The sequence below is a fragment of the Herpailurus yagouaroundi genome, unplaced genomic scaffold, assembly GCF_014898765.1.
Source record: "Herpailurus yagouaroundi ecotype Mexico unplaced genomic scaffold, PumYag 189, whole genome shotgun sequence".
NCBI lineage: Eukaryota > Metazoa > Chordata > Mammalia > Carnivora > Felidae > Herpailurus > Herpailurus yagouaroundi.
This window is the reverse complement of record NW_024412420.1, coordinates 14,189,445-14,211,432: the sequence shown is the minus strand read 5'-3', so window position 1 is coordinate 14,211,432 and position 21,988 is coordinate 14,189,445. Positions and strand designations below refer to the sequence as shown.

Genomic DNA, 21,988 nt, shown 5'->3' with positions numbered 1-21,988 from the left:
GGTCAAAGAGGTTTACACCTGCTTTTTCCAAGAGGATTTTGATGGCTTCCTGTCTTACATTTAGGTCTTTCATCCATTTTGAGTTTATTTTTGTGTATGGTGTAAGAAAGTGGTCCAGGTCCATTTTTCTGCATGTCACTGTCCAGTTTTTCCAGCACCAGTTGCTGAAGAGACTGTCTTTATTCCATTGGATATTCTTTCCTGCTTTGTCAAAGATTGGTTGGCCATACATTTGTGGGTCCATTTCTGGGTTCTCTATTCTGTTCCATTGATCTGAGTGTCTGTTCTTGTGCCATCTACCTCAAATTTAAATTAGTAGGACTGAGAGACCAGAGTACACAAGTATATAGTTTATGTGTTATCCTAGCCAACAGCCTCAATGCACATCTCAATAAAAGAAATTTGGAGATTCTCAAAGGACTCCACAGTTTTCCATTGCAGACATCAATGACCTAATATAGTCCTGTTTGCCCCAAACCTAAGAAAACCTGGAGAACTTTTACAGGTAATCTAATTTAGGGATGGAGACACATAATGATTTTAAAAAGTTGATATTAAGAATTAATGTAATGGCTCTTAGATCTTGTAGCTAGTACTCTATACAGTGACACTGATGATTATATGATGGCTCCTTGAGATATTGCATGGTCATGCTCACAGTTAAATAAGAATTTGGATAAGACACAAAAACAGGAAAAAATTTGTTTTTATCAACAGAATGCCCTTGTGTACAAAAATCTTACGTGGGACAGATGCAAGTGTGATGTTCCAGTTAAGAGGAGGGAGAAGGCAAGAGACTACTGCTATGCCTACCTAGCTGCTGGCCCTTTCCTTCTCCTGACACAGATGAGCACCTGTGGCAGCCCTCTGGAACTATGGAGTTCCATAGAACACATTTTGAAAACTATCCATTCAGACTGTTACATGTTTTTTTCTGCTGGTAACCCTGTATATAGACTTACCTCCTTCAATCCATCCATTTTGAGGATTGCTGCCAGAATGATCTTCCTAAAATATCAAGTCACTCCCCTACTGAAAAAACCATTTTTTTTTTAAATTTTTTTTTTCAACGTTTATTTATTTTTGGGACAGAGAGAGACAGAGCATGAGCAGGGGAGGGGCAGAGAGAGAGGGAGACACAGAATCGGAAACAGGCTCCAGGCTCTGAGCCATCAGCCCAGAGCCCGACGCGGGGCTCGAACTCACAGACCGCGAGATCGTGACCTGGCTGAAGTCGGACGCTTAACCGACTGCGCCACCCAGGCGCCCCTGAAAAAACCATTTTAAGGATTTCTTAGTAAGGCATTTAAGATAATCCACAATGTAGCTTCAATATACCTTGTCAGAGGTAACGTTTGTCCTCTAATGTTATTCTGGACCGCTTAGTATTCCCTGAACATGCATTACTTTTCCTAACTCCCGATTTTTCTAATGTTGTTCAAACCCAACAAGTCCAAAAAATTAACTCATTGTCTGTCTCTCCAATCCAAACCAACTTCTCCTGATTTCCCAACACTGTTAATAGCACCACAATCCCACTGAAATCCTCATTCATCCATTATGTTCCATCACAAATGCCATTCCTTTTAGGAAGCCATTCTTCATTCCAGGTTGGAGTTTATCCCTTTTTCTGAAACTTAGTAACATTTTATGTCTAATGACTGCCAGAACCTAACTCCATTTTATGTATAAACATGAAGTATTTTTGGATGGTTTTAATACAGCCTAAATTGTCTAGCAATGCAACTACTATATAAATGAAGAGAAGATGATTCTTTGTTATGTTGAGAGCCAAGACTCTTTTGCCATTATTGATGCAACCTGTATCCTTCTGCATTGTTAGGCCTTACATTCATGGTGACTCTACAAATATATCTGACTACAATAATATTATGTTTTCTAGAATGATTGTGCTGGTATATTTACATATTGAAAGACAAATTATTTTGTTATTTTTTTATCTTTATATGACAGTTGGGGCTTTATTAAAAAAAACTCACATGTGTGGATAGGTTATATTTAATTCATGATGATAAAAGAGGTATTACAAAATATTTTTTCTAAAAGGGGGACACTTCTTTCTGAGTCATTGACTGTGTGCATCAGAGTGGTCTGAGCTGGGGGTCTTTCACCAAGATGCTTCAAAGCCTTTTTAAAAATGTTTGGGTCCCCATGAAGCCCTACTATACCCAAGTGTACCAGGAGATTTGGGTAGGAATGGAGTTGATGGGCTTCATTGTTTATAAAATTGGGAATGATTATAAAAGAAATAAAGCTTTGAAAACTTTGAGTCCTGCACTTGCTTGTGGTCATCATTAACCAGTTTTACTTGGAATACACATCAGCTGGAACGTCAGTCTGTCTATAAATCTCAGTAAGTTAGTTCTGTGCTCTGTTGGATAGAAACGTGAAACATCGCTGTACACTTGTAGACATGTTGTTTCCTTTGTGGCATGAATAGATGTAACTGTGAGATGCAAAAAATAAAAAATAAAAATAAAAAAAGACACTTGGCCTTGATAGATTAGGTTGAGAATCTTTCTAAGTTTACTGTACTACAAGAGAACAGCCACAGCCTAAATAAGATAATGTTTATGAAAATCATCTTGTATAGTACTAGACACAAAGTTGAGGTCTAGCAAATGTTTATCTTAGTTCATAAATCATTTACAGGTATCCTTTAGACCCTTGCCAATCTAAATATAATCTGTGGACCAGCATCAGCAACATCTGGCAGTTGTTACAAATGCAGAATCTTAGGCCAGACTTGCTGAATTAAAATCTGCATTTTAACAAGGTTCCTAGGGAATTCTTGTGCACATTGAAATCTTATCAACCTTGCCCACAGTTTGAAAAGTGTCAGTGTAGCTTATCGTCACTCTCATAGCACATGTTTGATTAGTAGTGGATCATCTTTATATATGTATTTGGAATATATATTTTATTTAATTGCTGATTTTATTTTTTATTTTTTAAAAACATTTTTACTGTTTATTTTTGAGAGAGAGAGAGAGAGAGCGAGTGGAGGAGGGGCAGAGAGAGGAAGAGAGAGAATCTGAAGCAGGCTCTGTGCTGACAGCAGTGAGCCTGATGTGGGGCTCAAACTCATGAACAGTGAGATCATGACATGAACCGAGGTCGGGTGCTTAACCCACTGAGCCACGCTGGCACCCCTTAAATGCTGATTTAAAAAAAATTTTTTTTAATGTTTTATTTATTTTTGACAGAGAGAGAGAGAGAGACAGAGCATGAGCGGGGGAGGGGCAGAGAGAGTGGGAGACACAGAACCCGAAGCAGGCTCCAGGCTGTGAGCTGTCAGCACAGATCCTGACACGGGGCTCAAACTCACAGACCGTGAGATCATGACCTGGGCCGAAGTCAGATGCTCAACTGACTGAGCCACCCAGGCATCCCTAAATGCTGATTTTAAAAGATAGTTGAACAATGAAAGCTTTAGAGCATTTATTTTTTTACTTATATTGTCATACATTTGTGACACAACCTAATCCAAAAATCAGAAATCTTCATTCATTCTTCATTTAAAAAATATTTATTGAATGCCTATTATGTGCCACATATGCAAAATATTGGCATTACGGTAGTAAACAAGACAGGCAATGCTTTTGCTGACACTGAATTTAGAGTTAGGTAAGGAAGACAGGCCCCCCAACAAGTAAGTAACAAATGAAATAATTAAAATACTAAGTGCTGTGAAGGAAATAAAAAGAGTGCTAATATGGAGATTAATGGTGAGGGACAGAGTTGGTAAACTCTTTTTTGGTTAGAGATAGAGATTTGGTCATCTTCAGCACATAGATGATATTTAATGCCATTAGAATGGATGGCATCACCTAAAGAGAGAATGTATTGTATGAAGGGGGCCCAGGATTGAGCCTTGAGAAACATCTAACTTAAGTGGTCAGATAGAGGAGGAAGAGCCAGCAAAAGAGAAAGAGCGGCTAGCAAGACAGGAGGAAAACCAACAGAGCATGGTGTAATGGAATTCAAGAGTTGGGAGTGTTTCATGAAGGAGTAGGTGGTCAGCTATGTTCAATGTTGCCGAAAAATCAAGTAAAGTGAGGACAAAAAGTGTGAGTTGGTTTTGGCAACATAAAACTTGCTAAGTGACCTTAACAAAAGTGGTTTTTGTGGAATGGTGGGGATGGAGGGAACAGAGGAAGTAGAAACATTAATACAGACTATTTTCCCCAGAAATTAGCTAGGAGGTGAAGCAGAGAAATAAGTGGGCATGTTGCTGGAGAGAAATGTGGATCAAGAGATTTTGTTTGTTTTGTTTTCCAAAGATTAATAACACTTAAACCATCTGTCTTATATATATATATATATATATATATATATATATATATATATATATATCAAGCACCAAAATTAAAACAAATCTTGAAATCTCAATTCTCAGGGAAGTTTTGGTTGGAGTATTAGCTATCACTGAAAATATCTTTATATATACTTGGCACATAACATTTAAATACATTTCCTCACCGTGAGAATTTTTAAGATATATGCTGCCCTTTTTAGTGGATGGTTGGTATGGATATAATCTGTATTCTGTAGAAGAATCATGAGAAACCCTTGAAAGTCACTTTTTTCAAAAGCGGGAAGATAGTACTATAATTGCATCGCTAAGGTTTGTGATTTTAGATATTTGAAAATGTTTGAGTGTTCAATAGATTTTTTTAAATTAAGGAATAAAAAGAAGAATAAAAAATAAGGAATAACTTACACAGTGAAGTGCACATCTTATGTTATATAGCTTGATTAATTTTTACCTATATACACACCTTCCTGATCGAGATATGGAACATTTGCATCACCCTGAAGGTTCCCTTGCTCTCATTTAAAATTGGTATCAGCACTTTGCCCCATTTAAACATTATTCATACTTCTATCATCATCGTTCAGTTTTCCTATTCTTGATTTCCATATAAGTGGAATCATATAGTACATGATTTTTTTGGTATCTGGCTTCTTTTGCTCAACATACTTTTTGAGATCCACTCATATTGTTACATTTATTAGTAGTTTATTTTCTTTTATTATTAAAAGGTGTGAATATACCACAATTTGCTCATTCTACTCTTAATGGACATTTGATTGTTTCCAGTATTTGTCTATATTATGAACATTCATATGCATGTCTTTTTGGTGGACATAAACATTTATTTCTCTTGGATATAGATCTAGGGCTAGCATTTCTGGGTCATAGGTTAGGTGTATATTTAGCTTTGATACATACTGACAAATAGTTTCCAAAGTGGTGGGACCAGTTTACCATCTCTCTAGCAATATTGGAGAGTTCTAGTTGTTTCACATTTTACCAACACTTGTTATTATCAGTTGTTTTTTTAAATTTTAGCCATTTTTGTGGGTGTGTAGTGGTATTTAATTGTGTTTTAATTTGCATTTTTCTGATGAATAATGTTGAATACCTTTTCATATGTTTATCGGCCATTTAGATATCCTCATTCCTGAAGTTTTGTAAGCCTTCTGTATATTTTTTTAAGTTGGGTTGTTTATATTTTTTCTTATTTATTTTGTAGACATTTAAAACATATTTTAGGGGCACCTGGGTGGCTCAGTCAGTTAGGCACCCAGCTCTTGATTTCGGCTCAGGTCATCATCTCACGGTTCGTGAAATCAATCCCTGCGTCAAGCTCTGTGCTGATAGCACAGAGCCTGCTTGGGATTTTCTGTCTTCCTCTCTGTATCCCTCTCTCTCTCTCTCTCAAAAATAAATAAATAAACATTAAAAAAATATTTTAGAGGGGGCTCCTGGGTGGCTCAGTTGGTTAAGCATCCGATTTTGGCTCAGGTCATGATCTCACTGCTTGTGAGTTTGAGCCCCGCATGAGGCTCTGTGCTAACAGCTCAGAGCCTGGAGCCTGCTTCAGATTCTGTGTCTCCCTCTCTCTCTGTCCCTTCCCTGCTGTGCTCTGTCTCTCTCTCTTTCTCTTTCTCAAAAATAAACATTAAAAAATTTTAATATAAAATAAAATAAAATATTTTAGAAACATGTACTTTGTCAGATGTGTATTGCAAATTTTTTCTTCCAGTTTGTAAATTGTTTATTTTCTTAATCTATTTGATAAGTAGATTTTTTTAACTTTAACTAAGACTAATATATTAATTAAATTTCTGGGGGGAGGATTGAGTGCCTCTCACATCCTGTTTAGAAATATTTGCCTACTCTAAGATCATAAAAATATTCTCCTGAGTTTTCCTCTAGAAATTTGATTGCTTTAGCTTTCACATTTAGGTTTATTACCCACTTTAAATTAATGATTCTGGTTTTTCAAATTTTTATTTGAATTCCAGTTAGTTAGTGTATAGTGTAATATTGGTTTCAGGAGTAGAATTTAGTGATTCATCACTTACATATAACACCCAGTGCTCATCATAACAAGTGCTGTCCTTAATACCCATCACCCATCTAGCCCATCCCCACCTCCCTCCATCAACCCTTAGTTTGTTCTCTATCATTAGGAGTCTCTTACGGTTTGCTTCCCTCTCTCTCTTTTTCCCCCTTTCCCATATGTTCATCTGTTTTGTTGATTCTGTTTTTGACCCCAATTATTTTATAACAGAAACTAGACATTTTGCAATTAAAATGAAAATCTTACTTGGAGAATGTTGGATTCAATCATTTTAACACAAACATATAAAAAAAATTTAATGTTTATTTTTGAGAGAGAGACAGAGACAGAGCTTGAGCAGGGAAGGGGCAGAAAGAGATGGAGACACAGAATCCAAAGCAGGCTCCAGGTTCTGAGCTGTCAGCACAGAGCCTGATGAGGGGCTTGAACCCACAAGCTGTGAGATCATGAACTGAGCTGAAGTCGAACACTTAACTGACTGAGCCACTCAGGTACCCCTAACACATTTTTTTAAGTAGCAATGACATGAAATACCATTCTTCCTTTTCTCTATATGTATTCATTTGGTGGCATGTGATATCTGTGGCAAAATTAATATGTATTTATTTTTCTACAACTTATTTTTCTATCAAGGAAAATAACACTAGATATTGAATTTGCTGTTTTAGACCTGTAACCAACAGTCTATAATTTCCTCATTAGACATTTAATCTAGTTGGGAAATAGGATATTTTATTAAAAAAGAATAAGGTAGGAAAAACTGGAATGGTGATGTGGGCTGTATTTGATCTGGTGTCCTTAAAGAAGTAATCTTGATATTTATTTATTTTTTATTTTTTTAATGTTTATTTATTTGGGGGAGACAGAGAGACAGAGTACAAGCAGGGGAGGGGCAGAAAGAAAGGGAAACACAGAATCCAAAGCAGGCTCCAGGCTCTGAGCTGTCAGCACAGAGCCCGATGAGGGGGTCGAACCTACAAAGCGCAGGATCATGAACCTGGGCTGAAGTCAGATGCTTAACCAACTGAGCCACCCAGGCACCCAGTAATCTTGATATTTCTTAACCTTTACCTTAGTCCAAGGTAGAAGAAGGAAAGGAAGTATTTCATGACTAGAGGAATTACTCTCATTTTATATCTTCCTTTCCCCTCAATCATAGTCAACTGAAGTGTTTGAAATTATTAGGTCTGAAATCTTTTCTAGTTTTGGCCTTCTTCTAAAATCTGTAATCTATATAGGAAATCACTTTAAACATTGTTTAAATTTTGTGAAACAAAAGGGAAATTCAAGACATGAATCCTGCTTCTTAATGTGTCACTGACATTGTACCCTTAGACAATTACGTGACTTTATATTTTTTGTTTTTCTTTGTGTCTTGAATTTTGTCTATATAATGGGGAGATAATAAATGCCATTGCACCTGTTTATCTTCCAGAGATGCTATGAGAAATCTTCATTTGCACTACTGGGCTAAGTGGTTGATGTCACATTTTTGGAGAACCACAAACAAACAAAACCAGGTTCAGAAGAAATCTCTAATCATGAGTGAGAGTGTTAGCATCTGAGTGATAACTTATCCTGTATGTTTCCAGAGAGCTGAACTTGGACCTGAAATGTACATTTCAGGAAATTTGAGTTCAGCTATCTATATTTAAGGAGGAACTTTTTTTAACCATTAGAGCTTTTCTGAAATGGCAAGGAATAACATTCTATATTATTGGAAGTGTGTAAGTAGAGGCTGTGCAACCCAAATAGGGGGGTATTGGAGGAAATTCAGGTAGCAGAGGAAGAAGAGGTAAGATAGCTAAGATATCCACTCCAGTTCTTGTATTTTAATTTCATTAGGTTATAAGGATCATTTTTCATTAAACAGAACTATTCTTGGGGAGCCTGGGTCAGTTAGGCATCCAACTCTGATTTCAGCTCAGGTCATGAACTCACATGGTTTGTGAGATCAATCCCCCCACTGGGCTTCATGCTGACAGCACATGGACCTTCTTGGGATTCTCTCTCCCTCTTTCTTTGCCTCTCCCCCGCTCACCCACGTGCTCGTGCTGCCTCTCTCTTTCTCTCAAAAATAAATAAATAAACTAAAAAGCATAACTAATCCTATGTGGTAAGATTCCAGGAATGATTATACCTGGTAGTATTAAGAGAATTAGAGAAAGACCTTTCAGAAATAGTAGCTCACCCTTGTGTTGCCGCATTTATAGTACTAAGTGTTAGTTTTGTTATTGTCGAACACATTTTTGTAGTCAATGACTCAGTTTCCTAAGCTTTTGGTTAAAAAAATTAAAAGTGGACCTTTTAGAGAAGAGAAAGTTTTTTTTTTTTTTTTTTTAAGAGGCATGAGGATAGGGAAGTCAGTTTACCGTTATGAAGACAAAAAGGAGTGTCAACACTCAGAGACAGTTTTCTGGCAGCTGTCAGGGACCAGTGCTACAGGCAGCTATCACACATGGTACAGGATTCTTTCTAAAATTTGACATTTTGCTCTCCTTTAGCACCTACACTTTCTACCAGGAAAACAGACTAGTGAATAAAATCTTATCTCTGAAACTAAGAATAGAATTTTGTTAGCTGATATTCTTCATTGAATGTCAGTTACTTAATAGTATCAAAATAAAGGCAAGTTTACAACCACTTGAGTTAAAAATATGGTTACAAATTCTGTTGCTAATGAAAATATTTGGTTTTGTTCATAGATAATTTATTTTCGAGTTAAGAGGTAAAAACCTTCACATGTGAACTTTGATGAAATCTCTATTAACCAGACTGCTGCCATTTCCAAGTTTAAATTTTATTTGTCTACCCCCTTTCATTTAGCAGTGCATAAAATGCTAGAATCTCTGAGAAAAATCTTAGTATCTTTTTTTATTTTTGAATGTTTATTTATTTTTGAAGGAGAGAGAGAGAGACAGAGCATGAGCAGGGAAGGAGAAGAGAGAAAGGGAGACAAGAACCCAAAGTGGGCTCCAGGCTCTGCGGCTGTCAGCACAGAGCCCAATGCGGGTCTCAAACTCACAAATCATGAGATCATGACCTGAGCCAAAGTCAGACACTTAACCAACTGAGCCACCCAGGCGCCCCCAAAAATCTTAGTATCTTAACAAAAATTCTAACTAGTGAAATTGTTTTAAATGGCATCTTCGCCAATGAAAAGAGAATCTGAAGGAATAAAAACAAATTGGAAACTGTCATTTCTCAGCAAACATATGATGAAGGCTTGTTTTCAATACTGGTAGAAAACAATTTGAGATTGCTAGTAAAGCTTTGAGACTCTGGAGTACTTGGAAAGCTACAGAAGAAATAACCTTTAATTTTCCAGTCAAATTCGTTTGTCAGCCATCTCAGTAATATAATAGATATAATTTTTATAACATTTGTTATTTAAAGGTCAAGGGAAAACACTAACGATTTAATTAAAACGTATGAGGAGATTGGTTATTTAATTGTAGGAAGGGCAGGAGGACAAATGATATGAAAAGAGTGTTTGCTAGGGTTTTCTGCTAGATTATAATTTTGGCTTTTAAATGAGATAAGAAAAATGGTTTTATCAAACGATACCAAAAAATCCTAATGGAAATATGATGCTAAGTATATTTGTGCACATACGTGTGAGTATACTTTAAAATATTTTATCTGGATGTTTGGCATCATGTGGTGTTTTATTTTATTTTTTTTTACCCTCCAAAAAAGTCACAGTAATGTTTCAGTCAGTATGGAAGGTGTTGTCTAGATGCTTTATATCGTTGATTACTACATTAATGAAAACTATAACTTTTTCCTGAAATTCCAATTGTAGGAATTTTGGAAATATTGATAGAAGATTGCCATTGTTAAATTGTTTCCTGGTATAATACCTTTAGTTTTTTCTTGGTATTTAATTTTTATATGTGGTTTGATTTATTTTTTTCCTGATTCAGAGTTTTAATGTTTGTTTTAAAGAAATAGCTTTGCAGTGGTATCCCAAGCAACAGCAGGATATTCTAAAATCTAGAGCAGTGCCATTCAGTAGAACTTTCTGTGATGATGGAAAGGTTCCTTGTCTATGCTGTCCAGTATAGTAACCACTAGCCGCATGTTCTGTTGAGTACTTTAAATGTGGGTGGTGGAACTGAGAAACTAAATTTTTAATTTTAATTAATTTACATTTAAAGTTAAATCACCACATGTGGCTGGTGGGTACTGTATTGGATGATACAGTATTAGTATTAGTAATAGATCTAGAGCACGGCTTGGTAAACTTTTCTGTAAATGACAAGATAGTGACTTTTATAGGCTTTGTGAGTCATATAGTCTCTGTTGCAACTTTTCAGCTATGTACTCCATTGGAGTACAGAAGCAGCCATCGACAACACATAAATGAATGAGTTTGGCTGTGTGCCAATAAAACTTTATTTTTGGATACTGAAATTTGAATTTCATATAATTTTCCAGGGGCATGAAACAGTATTCTGATTGTTTTATCCATTTAAAAATGTAAAAACCACTCTTATTTCCCATGCTATACAAAAACAGGTGGTAAGCTGTAGTTTGCAGAACTTTGATCTAGAGTGTCTGTAAGGATCAATAATAGAGGTATAAAAATTCATGTGTTCATTCAATAAATATTTATTGAGTGCCCATCATGGTTGGGCACTATTTTGGGACCTGAAGATACAGCAAAATAGTAATAAAAAATACAGACAACATTCCTGTTGTCATGAACTTACATTCTGGTAGAGGGAGATAGGTTAAAAAAATAACAAATATATGTGTATATATGTCAGGTGGTGACAATAAAGAAATTTTATGAAGAAAAATAAGGCAGGATAAGAGAAAAGAAGGTGACAATGGAGGATGACATTTTATTTTTTTTAATTTTTAATTAAGTTAAAAATTTTAATTTTAGTAGAGTTAACACAGTGTTATATTAGTTTCAGATGTACAATATGGTGACTCAACAATTCTATACGTTACTTAATGTTCATCATGATAAGTGTACTCTTAATCCCCATCACCTGTTTCACCCTCCCCCCTCCCCCAACAGAGGATGATGTTTTTGTATAGGATAGTTAGGTAAAGCTTGTTTGGTAAGGTGATCTTTGAGCACACATCTGAATGAAGAGAGGAAACTGGCCACATGGTGATCTGGGGGAAGAGCATTTCTGGTCAGAAGGAAAGGTAAATGAAAAGGTCTTGAGGCAGGAGTATGATTTACCTATTCAAGTAACAGGAGAGATGTAGAAAATGAGGAGACTTATATTTAAACAAAATTAACACACTCTGGGATTCTTCTATCATCTGCACCAGTTATGATAAACATCAGTACAGGAAACTATATTTCAAAAGCAATACAGGGACCCTTCATTCTTAACTTTCTAGAGCATTCTTTTGGAAAATATTGTAAAGCTATGTTGACTGCCAACGTATTAAAAAGATGGCAGTAATTTAACATTAAAAATATTTATATTTCAAATAGAAAAATTTTGAAGTGTTTTTTTGGACTGAAGTGTAAAGAAATTACAAAATGATCCATTAAAAACTGGAAAGTTTTACTGAGAAATATTTAACAGGTTTCTGGTCTTCAGTTGGAATTTCTTTCACTATCTGTCTACTACTGGGCTTCATCATTTTATAAGGACCTTTGATTTCAGGTGGAAAAAATGTACTTCAATTTCTTTTGTCCTGTGTTTTAAATATTTTTTAGTACCCAAGAAGAATATCCATGTAGCCTGATAATAGATGGTTTTAATGTTTCCTTCAAGTTCTGAATGCTAAGGTAGTCAGAATCTCCTTTTTCTCTTAGAAACTGTACTCATTTGTTTCTGGTGTTATTTGTAGCACACAAAGGCCACTTGAAAAAATATTGAGAGCTATTTAAATGTCATTGTCGGGGGGTTTAAAAGGTTCAGGGGCTGGGACCTTTAGGTCCTTTAGGTCACCAAATTAAAAGCCATCTTGCTCTGTAGTAACTAAAGAATATTTTCACATGAAGGTTGTTTATGTGAAACCTTTGAGCTAGTTTTTTTTTTTTTTTTTTTTTTTTTTTCCTGTTAAGAATCCCTTTAGTGTGCAGGTTAAAAGTTTCACATTTAGCTTTTTTTTTTTTAATTTAAAAAAATACTATCAAACTTACAGAAAAGTTGCGATATAGTACAAAAATTTTTTTTTCAGAAGCTTTGAGAATAAGTTGCTGACACAGTGCCCTATAATCCTTGAATACTTTAACGTACTAAAGTATACTTCTTCTATATAACCACAAAACAACGTCCAAATCGGGAAATTAACACTGATACATTACTACCATTTAATCCTCAGACCCCCATTCAGATTTGTCCATTTGTTTCTACGGTGTTATTTATTGCAGGAGGATTCAGCTCACAATCACACATTGTATTTAGTTGTCAAGTCTCTTCACTCTCCTCAGTCTGGAACAGTTTCTTAGTTCCTCAGTCTTTCATGACTTGACACTTTTGAGGATTACAAGCCAGTTATTTTGTAAACTATTCCTCAGTTAGAGTTCCTTTTCTCATGGTTAGATTCATGTCATGTGTATTTGGCAGCAATATCATAGAAGTGATGCTGTGTTCGGATGGCACATAATTTTCATTTGTCGTGTTACTGATGTCGCGTTACTGATCACTTTGTTCAATTACCATGGTGTCTACCAAGTTGTTTACTATGTGGTTGCTCTTTTCATCTCTGTAATAATAAGTATTTTGGGAGAAACACTTTGAAACTGTATAAATACTCCATCATCTGACTTTCATTTTATTTACTTATTAATGTCAATTTGAACTCATGAATTTGTTTTTTTTTCAATGAGTTATAATCCAATACCATCATTTTTATTTTGATACTTCCCTGTCTCAGATTTGGCCAGTGGAAACCCCTTCAAGATAATGTCTATATCCTCTAATATATCCTCTTCATTCTGTAGGCACTTCCATACTTTGTGACACAACAAAATGTTCCAGACCCATTATGTACTTTTCCCTGCCCAAACCCTAGAATAAGCCATTTCTCCAAGAAGCCTGGATCCTTTAAATGGAGAATGATATTTAGAAATTAATATCTGGGGGCACCTAGGTGGCTCAGTCAGTTGAGTGTCCAACTCTCGGTTTTGGCTCAAGTCATGATCTCGCAGTTCATGAAATTGAGCCCCGCATCAGGTTCTGCACACTGACAGTGTGGAGCTTGCTTGGGATTCTCTCTCCTTCTCTCTGTCCCTCCCCCACACAAGCTTGCATACTCTTTCTCAAAAAAAAAAAATTAAAAAAATTTAGAAGTTAATATCTGGATGCTAGAAGTTGGTGTAATGTTACCACTCCCAGGTGCTCTCAGTGGACAGGGCTAGGGATTATATGTATGTATATCCACACATACACGTAGACATCTATATTTTATATTTATTTATGTAGAGTAGAAGCCATGCATTCACACCAGTACCTTCATTTCCAGTACAGTACCATATTTGTAACTCCCTTCTCTGACAGAGAAAAACCTGGCTCTTATTACCTTATTGTAGTCACTTATTTGATCAATCCTCCTTTATATAACCAATCATCCATTGCCACTACCATCCCTTCATCAGCACAGATGCTTTCCTTGCCTCGTTTGGGTTCTTACATCCTGTACCATAGCCACTATGCTATTGGACACCCTTTTCAACTGCTCAGGCTCTGACACCTCCATGTAAAACTATACCTAATAAGTGGATCCCTTCTTCACCCCTCTCAAGTTCTTGCACTGAACTTGCACTGAACTTGCACTGGAGTGATCCTGTGCATAGAAGCTCTCCCCACTGTCCCCATGTGGTACCTTGCTCACACCCATTTAAGCTCTGAAAACCCACACCAGACCACCTCTATGTACAAATGTCCAATTCACTGTGCTCAGGCTCTGACTCATACTAGGCTATTCCTTATCTTGGATACCCTTTTTATCCCTCTTGGACTCCAGCACTGCACATGAGGCAATTCTCCAGCCTGAATGCCCTCTTTAGCCTATTCATGCTCTGATTTACATGCTGTCTGCCATGTAGAATCCCTCCTTACCTCATTCAGACTTCCCACCCCATATAGTCATACTCTCACACAGCCTGCCCTGGGCTGCTTCCATTCCTTACATGGACATTCTTCTTCCACATCTTGGGTTTTGACACCCCATACTAGGCTGCCCCTTTGCTGCCCCTTTGTGTATTGGGGCACCTGGGGTGCGGTCAGTTAAGCGTCCGACTTCGGCTCAGGTCATGATCTCGCGGTCCGTGGGCTTGAGCCCCGCGTCGGGCTCTGTGCTGGCAGCTCAGAGCCTGGAGCCTGTTTCAGGTTCTGTGTCTCCCTCTCTCTCTGCCCCTCCCCTGCTCATGCTCTGTCTCTCTGTCTCAAAAATAAATAAACATTAAAAAAATTTTTAAAAAATGTGTATTTTCTCTGCCTTTATGCTTTAGCACTATCATCTAATGGATAATATGTCAAAAATTTAAAATTAGAATGTAAGCAGAGTAACTATATTTTTCAAAACAAAAATTGAAATAAGACTAGATAATAGTATAGAATATTTGAAATTAATACTATCCTGAACAGTTTTGGGTATATGATCGTTATTAAAATAAGGAACAAATAAGATTTTCTAGCAATGGAGTGATAGATTCTGAACAAAATATGAAAAAATCTATTACCTGAAGGCATAGGAAAATGACAAAAACAACCTGCTTTTATGGTTCTTTGTTTTAACTCAAGGGTTGGCATCAATTTTAGCCTTGGGGTGACCAAAACGGAGTAGATAATCCATAGTTATACTGACTTAAAAAGTCATAGCAGCCGGAGCAGCTGGGAAAGAAGGAGGGAAATCCTGGTATGAAAAAGGCATAGAGGGATTTTTTTTATCTATAAATTTTCTGGCTAATCCAGATCTCTAGCTGATTCTTGAACCACACATATATGGGTCATGCTCTGAGCAGCCCATCTGAGGCTAAAATATTGAACAGAGATTTATGCCTCTCCAAGACCAACCAATTTCCCTGAGACTGTGAAAATTCTCTGTTCTGGAAAAACCCTCAATCCCAGGCATTCTGGGACATTTGGTTACCTTCAGTGCTGCTCACTATAATGAAACAAAATTCAAGTTTGAACCTACATAAGTTAACTGCGTGCTTTAAAAAGTAAAATGAACAAAGAAAAAAAAAACTTCCTATACTATTCAGAGGAACATAACAGAATCCACAAATTCTGTAACATATCATTTATAATGTCTAGGGTACAATCCAAAAGTATTAAGTCATATGAAGAAGCAGGAAAATGTAACCCATATTCAAGATAAAAGGAAGTCAATGGTAACTGACTCCAAGATGACATAGGTATTGGAATTGGAAGGCAAGAATCTTAAATAGCTATGCTAATTATGCTCAAAGATGTAAAGGAAAATATGCTTGTAAGGAATTAACAAATAGGAAATCTTGGCAGAAAAACTATGACAAAAGAACAAAATGGAAATCTGAGAACTAAAAATTATAATATCTGAAATAGAAAACTCATTGGACAGACTTAACACCAAATCAAGATGACAGAAGAAAGAGTAAGTACATTTGAAGGTATATCAATGAAAGTATTCAATCTGAACAACAGAGAAAATAAAACATTGGGGTGGGGGGAGAACAGAGCCTCAAGGGAATGTGGGGAAATCTTAAAAAGTCTAACATATATGCAGTTGAAGTCCTAGAAGGAAAGGAGCAAGAGGATGGAGAAGAAAAACTATTTGAAGAAATAATAACTGAACATTTCTCAAGTTTAGTGAAAAACATAATTTTACAAAAGCTCAGTGAGAGAGAGGGCCAAGTGGGATAAATTCAAATAAAATAATATGTAGGCATATCATAGTCAAACTGCAGAAAACCAAAGGTAAAGGGAAAATCTGGAAAGCATTCAGAGAAAAAGAATACATTGTATATAGGAAAGCAATAATACAAATATCACTGACTTCTCATCAGAAACAATAGAGCCTAGAAGGTAGTAGAATGTCATCTTTAAAGTGCTGGAAGAAAACTGTCAACCCAGAATTCTGTATCAAGTAAAAATATCCTTTAAAATTGAAGGCAAGGGGCGCCTGGGTGGCTCAGTCGGTTGAGCGTCCGACTTCGGCTCAGGTCACGATCTCACGGTCCGTGAGTTCGAGCCCCGCGTCGGGCTCTGGGCTGATGGCTCAGAGCCTGGAGCCTGCTTCCGATTCTGTGTCTCCCTCTCTCTCTGACCCTCCCCCGTTCATGCTCTGTCTCTGTCTCAAAAATAAATAAACGTTAAAAAAATTTAAAAAATAAATAAATAAAATTGAAGGCAAAATAAAGATATTTCCAAATAAATGAAAACTAAGAAAAGTTGTCACTCACATAGTTGCATTACTAGAAATGCTAAGAGAAGCTCTTTTGACTGAAGAGAGATAATACCAGATGGGAACTCAAGTCTTCAGGAAAAAAAAAGAAAAGTACTAGAAATGTTAAGTATAAAGTTCTAATTTTTTCCTCTTAATCTCTTTAAAATACAATTACTGTGTAAATAATTCCTTTTATTCTCCTTGAGGTGCTTTTTAGGGAGGGTAGAGGAAAAGAACAGTCCTGCTCTGAAGCGGAAATGTGCTAAAGCTTCCAAAATAGTATCCTTATTAAATTTAGAATCCTCAAATCTGAAAAAAAATTAAGTAGCTAATATTTATAATCCTTTTCTTTTCAGATATAAAACCAAATGTGGAACTGAAAAGCACTCAGGAACAGCCTGTGCCCACAGGTAACATCAGGTCTTTCCTTTCTAGAAATATACCTTTACTGAAATTACCAAAGAAAGATGAATATTCTGATTATAGTAAAAATGCTATAGAAATGTGTTGGGAAAAAACATAGTTGTCTCTTTCTGATACAAAAATAACTCATCCATTTACATTATATAAATTATTTGGCATCATAGGGCCAAACCTAATGTTGATCACTGTTTGTTTTTTTTTTTTCTTTTAATTATTTTTAACTGACTAGTTTAAATAAAAGCAGTTTTTGTTGACCAATGTAGTAGCTTATGTTTCATCAGCTTGTGATTTTCACTCTAGATAGTGGTCAGCAAACTTTTTTTGTGAATGGCAAGATAGTAAGTATTTTAGACTTTGTGGGCAATATAGGATCTCTGTCACATATTCCTCTTTATGTTTTTTGCAACATTTAAAAAATGTAAAAACCATTCTTACTTCCTGGGCCCATATAAAAACAAGCCATTGCTTGTGGCTCTCAGGCCATAGTTTGCTGACTCCTGCTCCAGAATAAACTAGAGACATTTAAAATAATCTATTTCCTAAAAATAACTTCCATGTTTCCTAGATTGATTAACCCACTTTGTTTGGATCATAATTTGTGCTACATTACAAAATTAACCACTGGAGTACCTTTTTGTTATTATCAATTATAACCTTATATTTTAATTGAACCAGGACCTCATGTTAGTTGTTCAGGTGTGCACTTTATGTTAGTCATTTTAAGCTTGAGAAAAGTGAACTACTATTTAGAACAGTGTCTTATTGTTCATAGAGTACACGTTACAATATGCAGAAATTAGGAGTTTAATGTGTTTATAAATCAAAACATGAGTCCATTATAACCATATTTTCAGCATCTGTTAGTCATGGATTTTATGAAACATGTTTCTATTTTACTCCTGTATTCCAGCACAAGTCCTGCTCCATCTGTTTGGTCACAGGTGAGCTGGAAGGAATACCACTGCAGAGTTTCTAGTCACTTCTCCTATTTCACCTAGCGTAAATGCCACAGGATTCAGTTTCTTTGACTATTTGTTGTAGGTAGTAGGTACTCAATAAATATTTTATAAACATTAGAAAGGAGTTTGATAGAGGGACACCTGGGTCTCTCAGTCAGTTAAGCATCCAGTTTTGGCTTAGGTCATGATCTCACGGTTCGTAGATTCAAGCCCCATGTCGGGCTCTGTGCTGATGGCTCGGAGCCTGGAGCCTGCTTTGGATTCTGAGTCTTCCTCTCTCTCTGCCCCTCCACTGCTCATGCTCTGTCTCTCTTTCTCTCAAAATAATAAATTAACGTTAAAAAAAAGAAAAGAGTTTGAAAGTGAATACGTTTTTAGTTTATTTCTTTTGTTAATATCTTTTTAAGCTACTATGCTTGCACATGAAATAATACGCCACATTGTTCCTTTTTTCTAATATCTAATAATATCAGTATTTATTGTACAAAAGTATATTTCTGTTAAACTTGATTTTTAACAAGTTTGCTGTTTGTTTAAGCATGCTTTTATTATGTCTGCTCCCTTTCACTTGTGAACTCACATAATACTTTGTATTTCCCTTACTCTCTTGTCTGAGTCTACATTACACTTATGATCTTGTCTTAATCTATATTTGCCAATTATAAGCTCCTTGAGGACAGGAATTATTACTTATTCCTATCTATAGCCTTTTCAGCATTTAGTAAATGTTCAAAGAAATAAAGGAACTTGAGGGCCAATATGTTTTCCACAGAATCACATTTATAATGTGAACAGAAAAGGAAAATAGGATTTGATATACAGTTGCTTATGGGTTTCCTCTTAGGAAAGCATCTTCCCAAATCAGATTATTCCAGTATTTTTGAGCTCAGTATTTCTCATCACTACACAAATACTTCTTGGTCATAAATAACAATAGCATCCTACTGAATATTATGAGGCATACCAAAAGAGAGAGAATTTCTGTCAGGAAGGAACATGAATACATTTTAACTCAGGTGCACCCTGGGCATATTTCTAAACCTCAAGAGTTATCACATATATTCCACTTGGTGTATATATGAAAGAATTCTGTCTATCATTGAGATATTGTGCTGAAATGGGAGTCTACTTAATACATGTTTATAAAAACCCTTTAAAATTTGACTGAATAGTTAAAATTCTTTTTATCTCCTAGAAGGTCCAGTGATTTTGAATGACTACGATTTAACCAAACCTCATGAAACAGAAAATGCAGACAGTGTGGAAGGCCCAACCAATGAAGATGAAGATATAGGAGGTGAGCCATTGAGTACAGACTAAAACTGGTTATAGATATGGTTGAAGCTAAATATGTGGAAGAAATCAGAAACTTGCATTTGTGGGTTGAGTTGAAAGTAATTAAGTTTTGTTCATTTTAAGAATATTAATATTTAATAATTTGCTAAAGGGTATCAGCAAACTTTGAGAATTTAAGGTGCTTATTCAGTATTCAAGTTATACTAACTTCATTTCTAAAATGTTTATTTGACTCTTTTCTGTTGTAAAAATAATACATGTTCATTATAGAAATTGTGGGGTATTTCCCAACACCAACAACCAATTCTCCAATTCTTCAGAGAATAACTGGGTGTCCCACAATTCCATTAAATTCTCATACTAACTCCTGGAATTAGCAAAGAACCCACATGTTAAAGGCTCAGTCCCACAAGACTGTCCTCACTTTAGACACCAGTTGAAACTACCAGGTCTCCATGTTACCTACATTTCTGTCCAGCTTGGCTACAAATGCAGGGTTTTCCACACCCACCCTCCTCAGGTTTGATAAGTTGCTAGAATGACTCAGAGAATTTAGGAAAGTGCTTTACTATTACTAGTTTATCATAACGGATACAATTCAAGAACAGCCAAATGGAAGAAATGCATAAGGCAAAGTATGTTTAAGACTTTTTATAGAGCTCAATCTTCAGAACCTACCCAGTGCCCCCCTATCACTTTGTCTTTCTGGTGATGAACCCATCCTGACTAGGGCCCTTACCCTAACTCACCTCATTAGCAGAAACTTAGGTGTGATTGAAAAGAGATTATTATAAATAACAAAAGATACCCCTTCACTCAGGAAGATCCCAAGGTTTGGGAGGACTCTTGTGCCAGGAACCTGGGACAAAGACCAAATATATTTTTGTATTTTACCATAGGCTACCCACTGGTCTTTGAGCACAAATCTCTTGTAACAAAGGATCATAGGGGCGCCTGGGTGGCTTAGTCCATTAAGCATCCAACTTCGGCTCAGGTCATGATCTCGTGGTTTGTGAGTCTGAGCCCCACACCGGGCTCTGTGCTGACAGCTCAGAGCCTGGTGCTTGCTTCAGATTCTGTGTCTCCCTCTCTCTCTGCCCCTCACCTGCTCACTCTCAAAAATAAATAAAACACTAAAAATTTTTTTACAAAAGGATCGTAAAAGTCAAGATACTGGCACATTACTACAGTCACATTCAGTCATTAATAATTATTCTGGTCCATCATCATATCATTTGAAAATGTCTCCCAGGGTGAGGTCACTCAGGTTTACAGCCTTCCATTTGATTTTGTCAGGTTCCAAAAACAGGAGTGGTCTCAGCAATGTATGGCTTCACCTTTTCAGCATCTGGTATAATTGAACTGAGAGACAATATTTACAAGTTTCTTGTTCTGAGCCTCTCTTGACATTTTAATATAATACTGGATTTCCTTCATTACATAATCCATTGATTGATTTCTTTACCCTCAGCTACTATTCCTTCTTCTCTTCATCTACCTGAACTTTTCCACTTTTGGAAGGAACATGAGGTTTAGCTGCTGTGCTGGTCTAGATTGCAGGCAACAATACTAGTATAGCAAGTGCCTCCCCCTCAATCCACTCCTGTTCATATAGGGTAGAGTTACTTAGGTACAGAACTAGCAGGCTATTTTTGCCACTAGCAGTATAGCTGCAGTCACTGTTAACCTCAGTTTTGCCAAATGGAGTGAAGCCACAACCTACCCTATCAGGCCTTTAGGAATTCTGACATAAAGGTTTAAAACTGTAGCTACTTGGGACGTGTGGGTGGCCCAGTTGGTTAAGCGTCCAACTTCGGCTCAGGTCATGATCTCACAGTTCATGAGTTTGAGCCCTGCATCAGGCAATGTGCTGATAGCTCAGATCCTGGAGCCTGCTTCGGATTCTGTATCTCCGTCTCTCTCTCTCTCTGCCCCTCCCCTGCTCACTCTCTCTCAAAAATAAATAAACGTTAAAAATTAAATAAACAACAAACCTGTAGCTACAGTTTCTTGCTTAGGAATCATCTCTGTTTCTGTCATTTGTTGCAGCGCTGGTCCTATGACTACTGCATCAGGTAGGAAAGAGAAAGCTGAGGTGATGTGGGGAAGAAAAAAAAGTATGGTCATGAAACCAGTGTCCTCTCCTCTTAGGAAGAATTATAGTCATACCAATATCCGCCCCCCCCCCCACCGTGGAAAAAATTGCACAGTCACACTAGCATCCTCTTCCATCTCTCTTCCCCAGATTCACCAGAAAAACAGGAATCTATCAACAGGGACATTCCCTTAACCCTGCTCATGTTAAGTGTGAGCACACATTCTTGAAGACATGTAAACCAGCCAGCCCTTCATGTCTACACATTCACGTTTCAAACAACCAGTGTTTCAGTTGCCTGTTCCAATTCTCTATGAAGCTATTCTTCTGAGGACAATATCTCTCTGCCCATCATTTGACATTATGGGCTGTAAAGTGTGTTCTTGTCCCAAAGAAATGTGATATGGTGTCCCAGATTGGTGCAGTATCTTCTGATCTGGGTTGTGGGGTTTTTTTATTTGTTTGTT

At 36.6% G+C, this 21,988-nt stretch overlaps 2 protein-coding genes across 5 annotated transcripts in view; both read left to right on the top strand.

The window, feature by feature from the left end:
* IKZF3 (IKAROS family zinc finger 3) overlaps nt 1-21,988 on the top strand; it is a 91,826-nt gene that overhangs the window by 8,661 nt on the left and 61,177 nt on the right. The window contains exons 1-4 of one of the 4 annotated variants that reach the window (XM_040497408.1): nt 3,269-3,272; nt 4,540-4,545; nt 17,105-17,158; nt 19,329-19,427. In XM_040497408.1, coding sequence (XP_040353342.1) covers nt 3,272; nt 4,540-4,545; nt 17,105-17,158; nt 19,329-19,427 — 160 coding nt within the window. In that variant the 5' untranslated portion in view covers nt 3,269-3,271. Of the gene's footprint in view, nt 1-3,268; nt 3,273-4,539; nt 4,546-17,104; nt 17,159-19,325; nt 19,428-21,988 lie in introns of those variants that run through there. The other 3 variants (XM_040497406.1, XM_040497407.1, XM_040497405.1) reach the window with 3 other exon arrangements.
* On the top strand, nt 1,277-2,649 carry LOC121044918 (ATP synthase subunit ATP5MPL, mitochondrial-like). The gene has a single exon (XM_040497411.1). It carries the CDS (start codon nt 2,137-2,139, stop codon nt 2,317-2,319), a length of 183 nt encoding a protein of 60 aa, XP_040353345.1. The 5' UTR covers nt 1,277-2,136; the 3' UTR covers nt 2,320-2,649.

Excerpts from the sequence above, each read along its gene's own strand:
- LOC121044918 (XM_040497411.1), top strand. The coding sequence starts at position 2,137 with ATGCTTCAAAGCCTTTTTAAAAATGTTTGGGTCCCCATGAAGCCCTAC.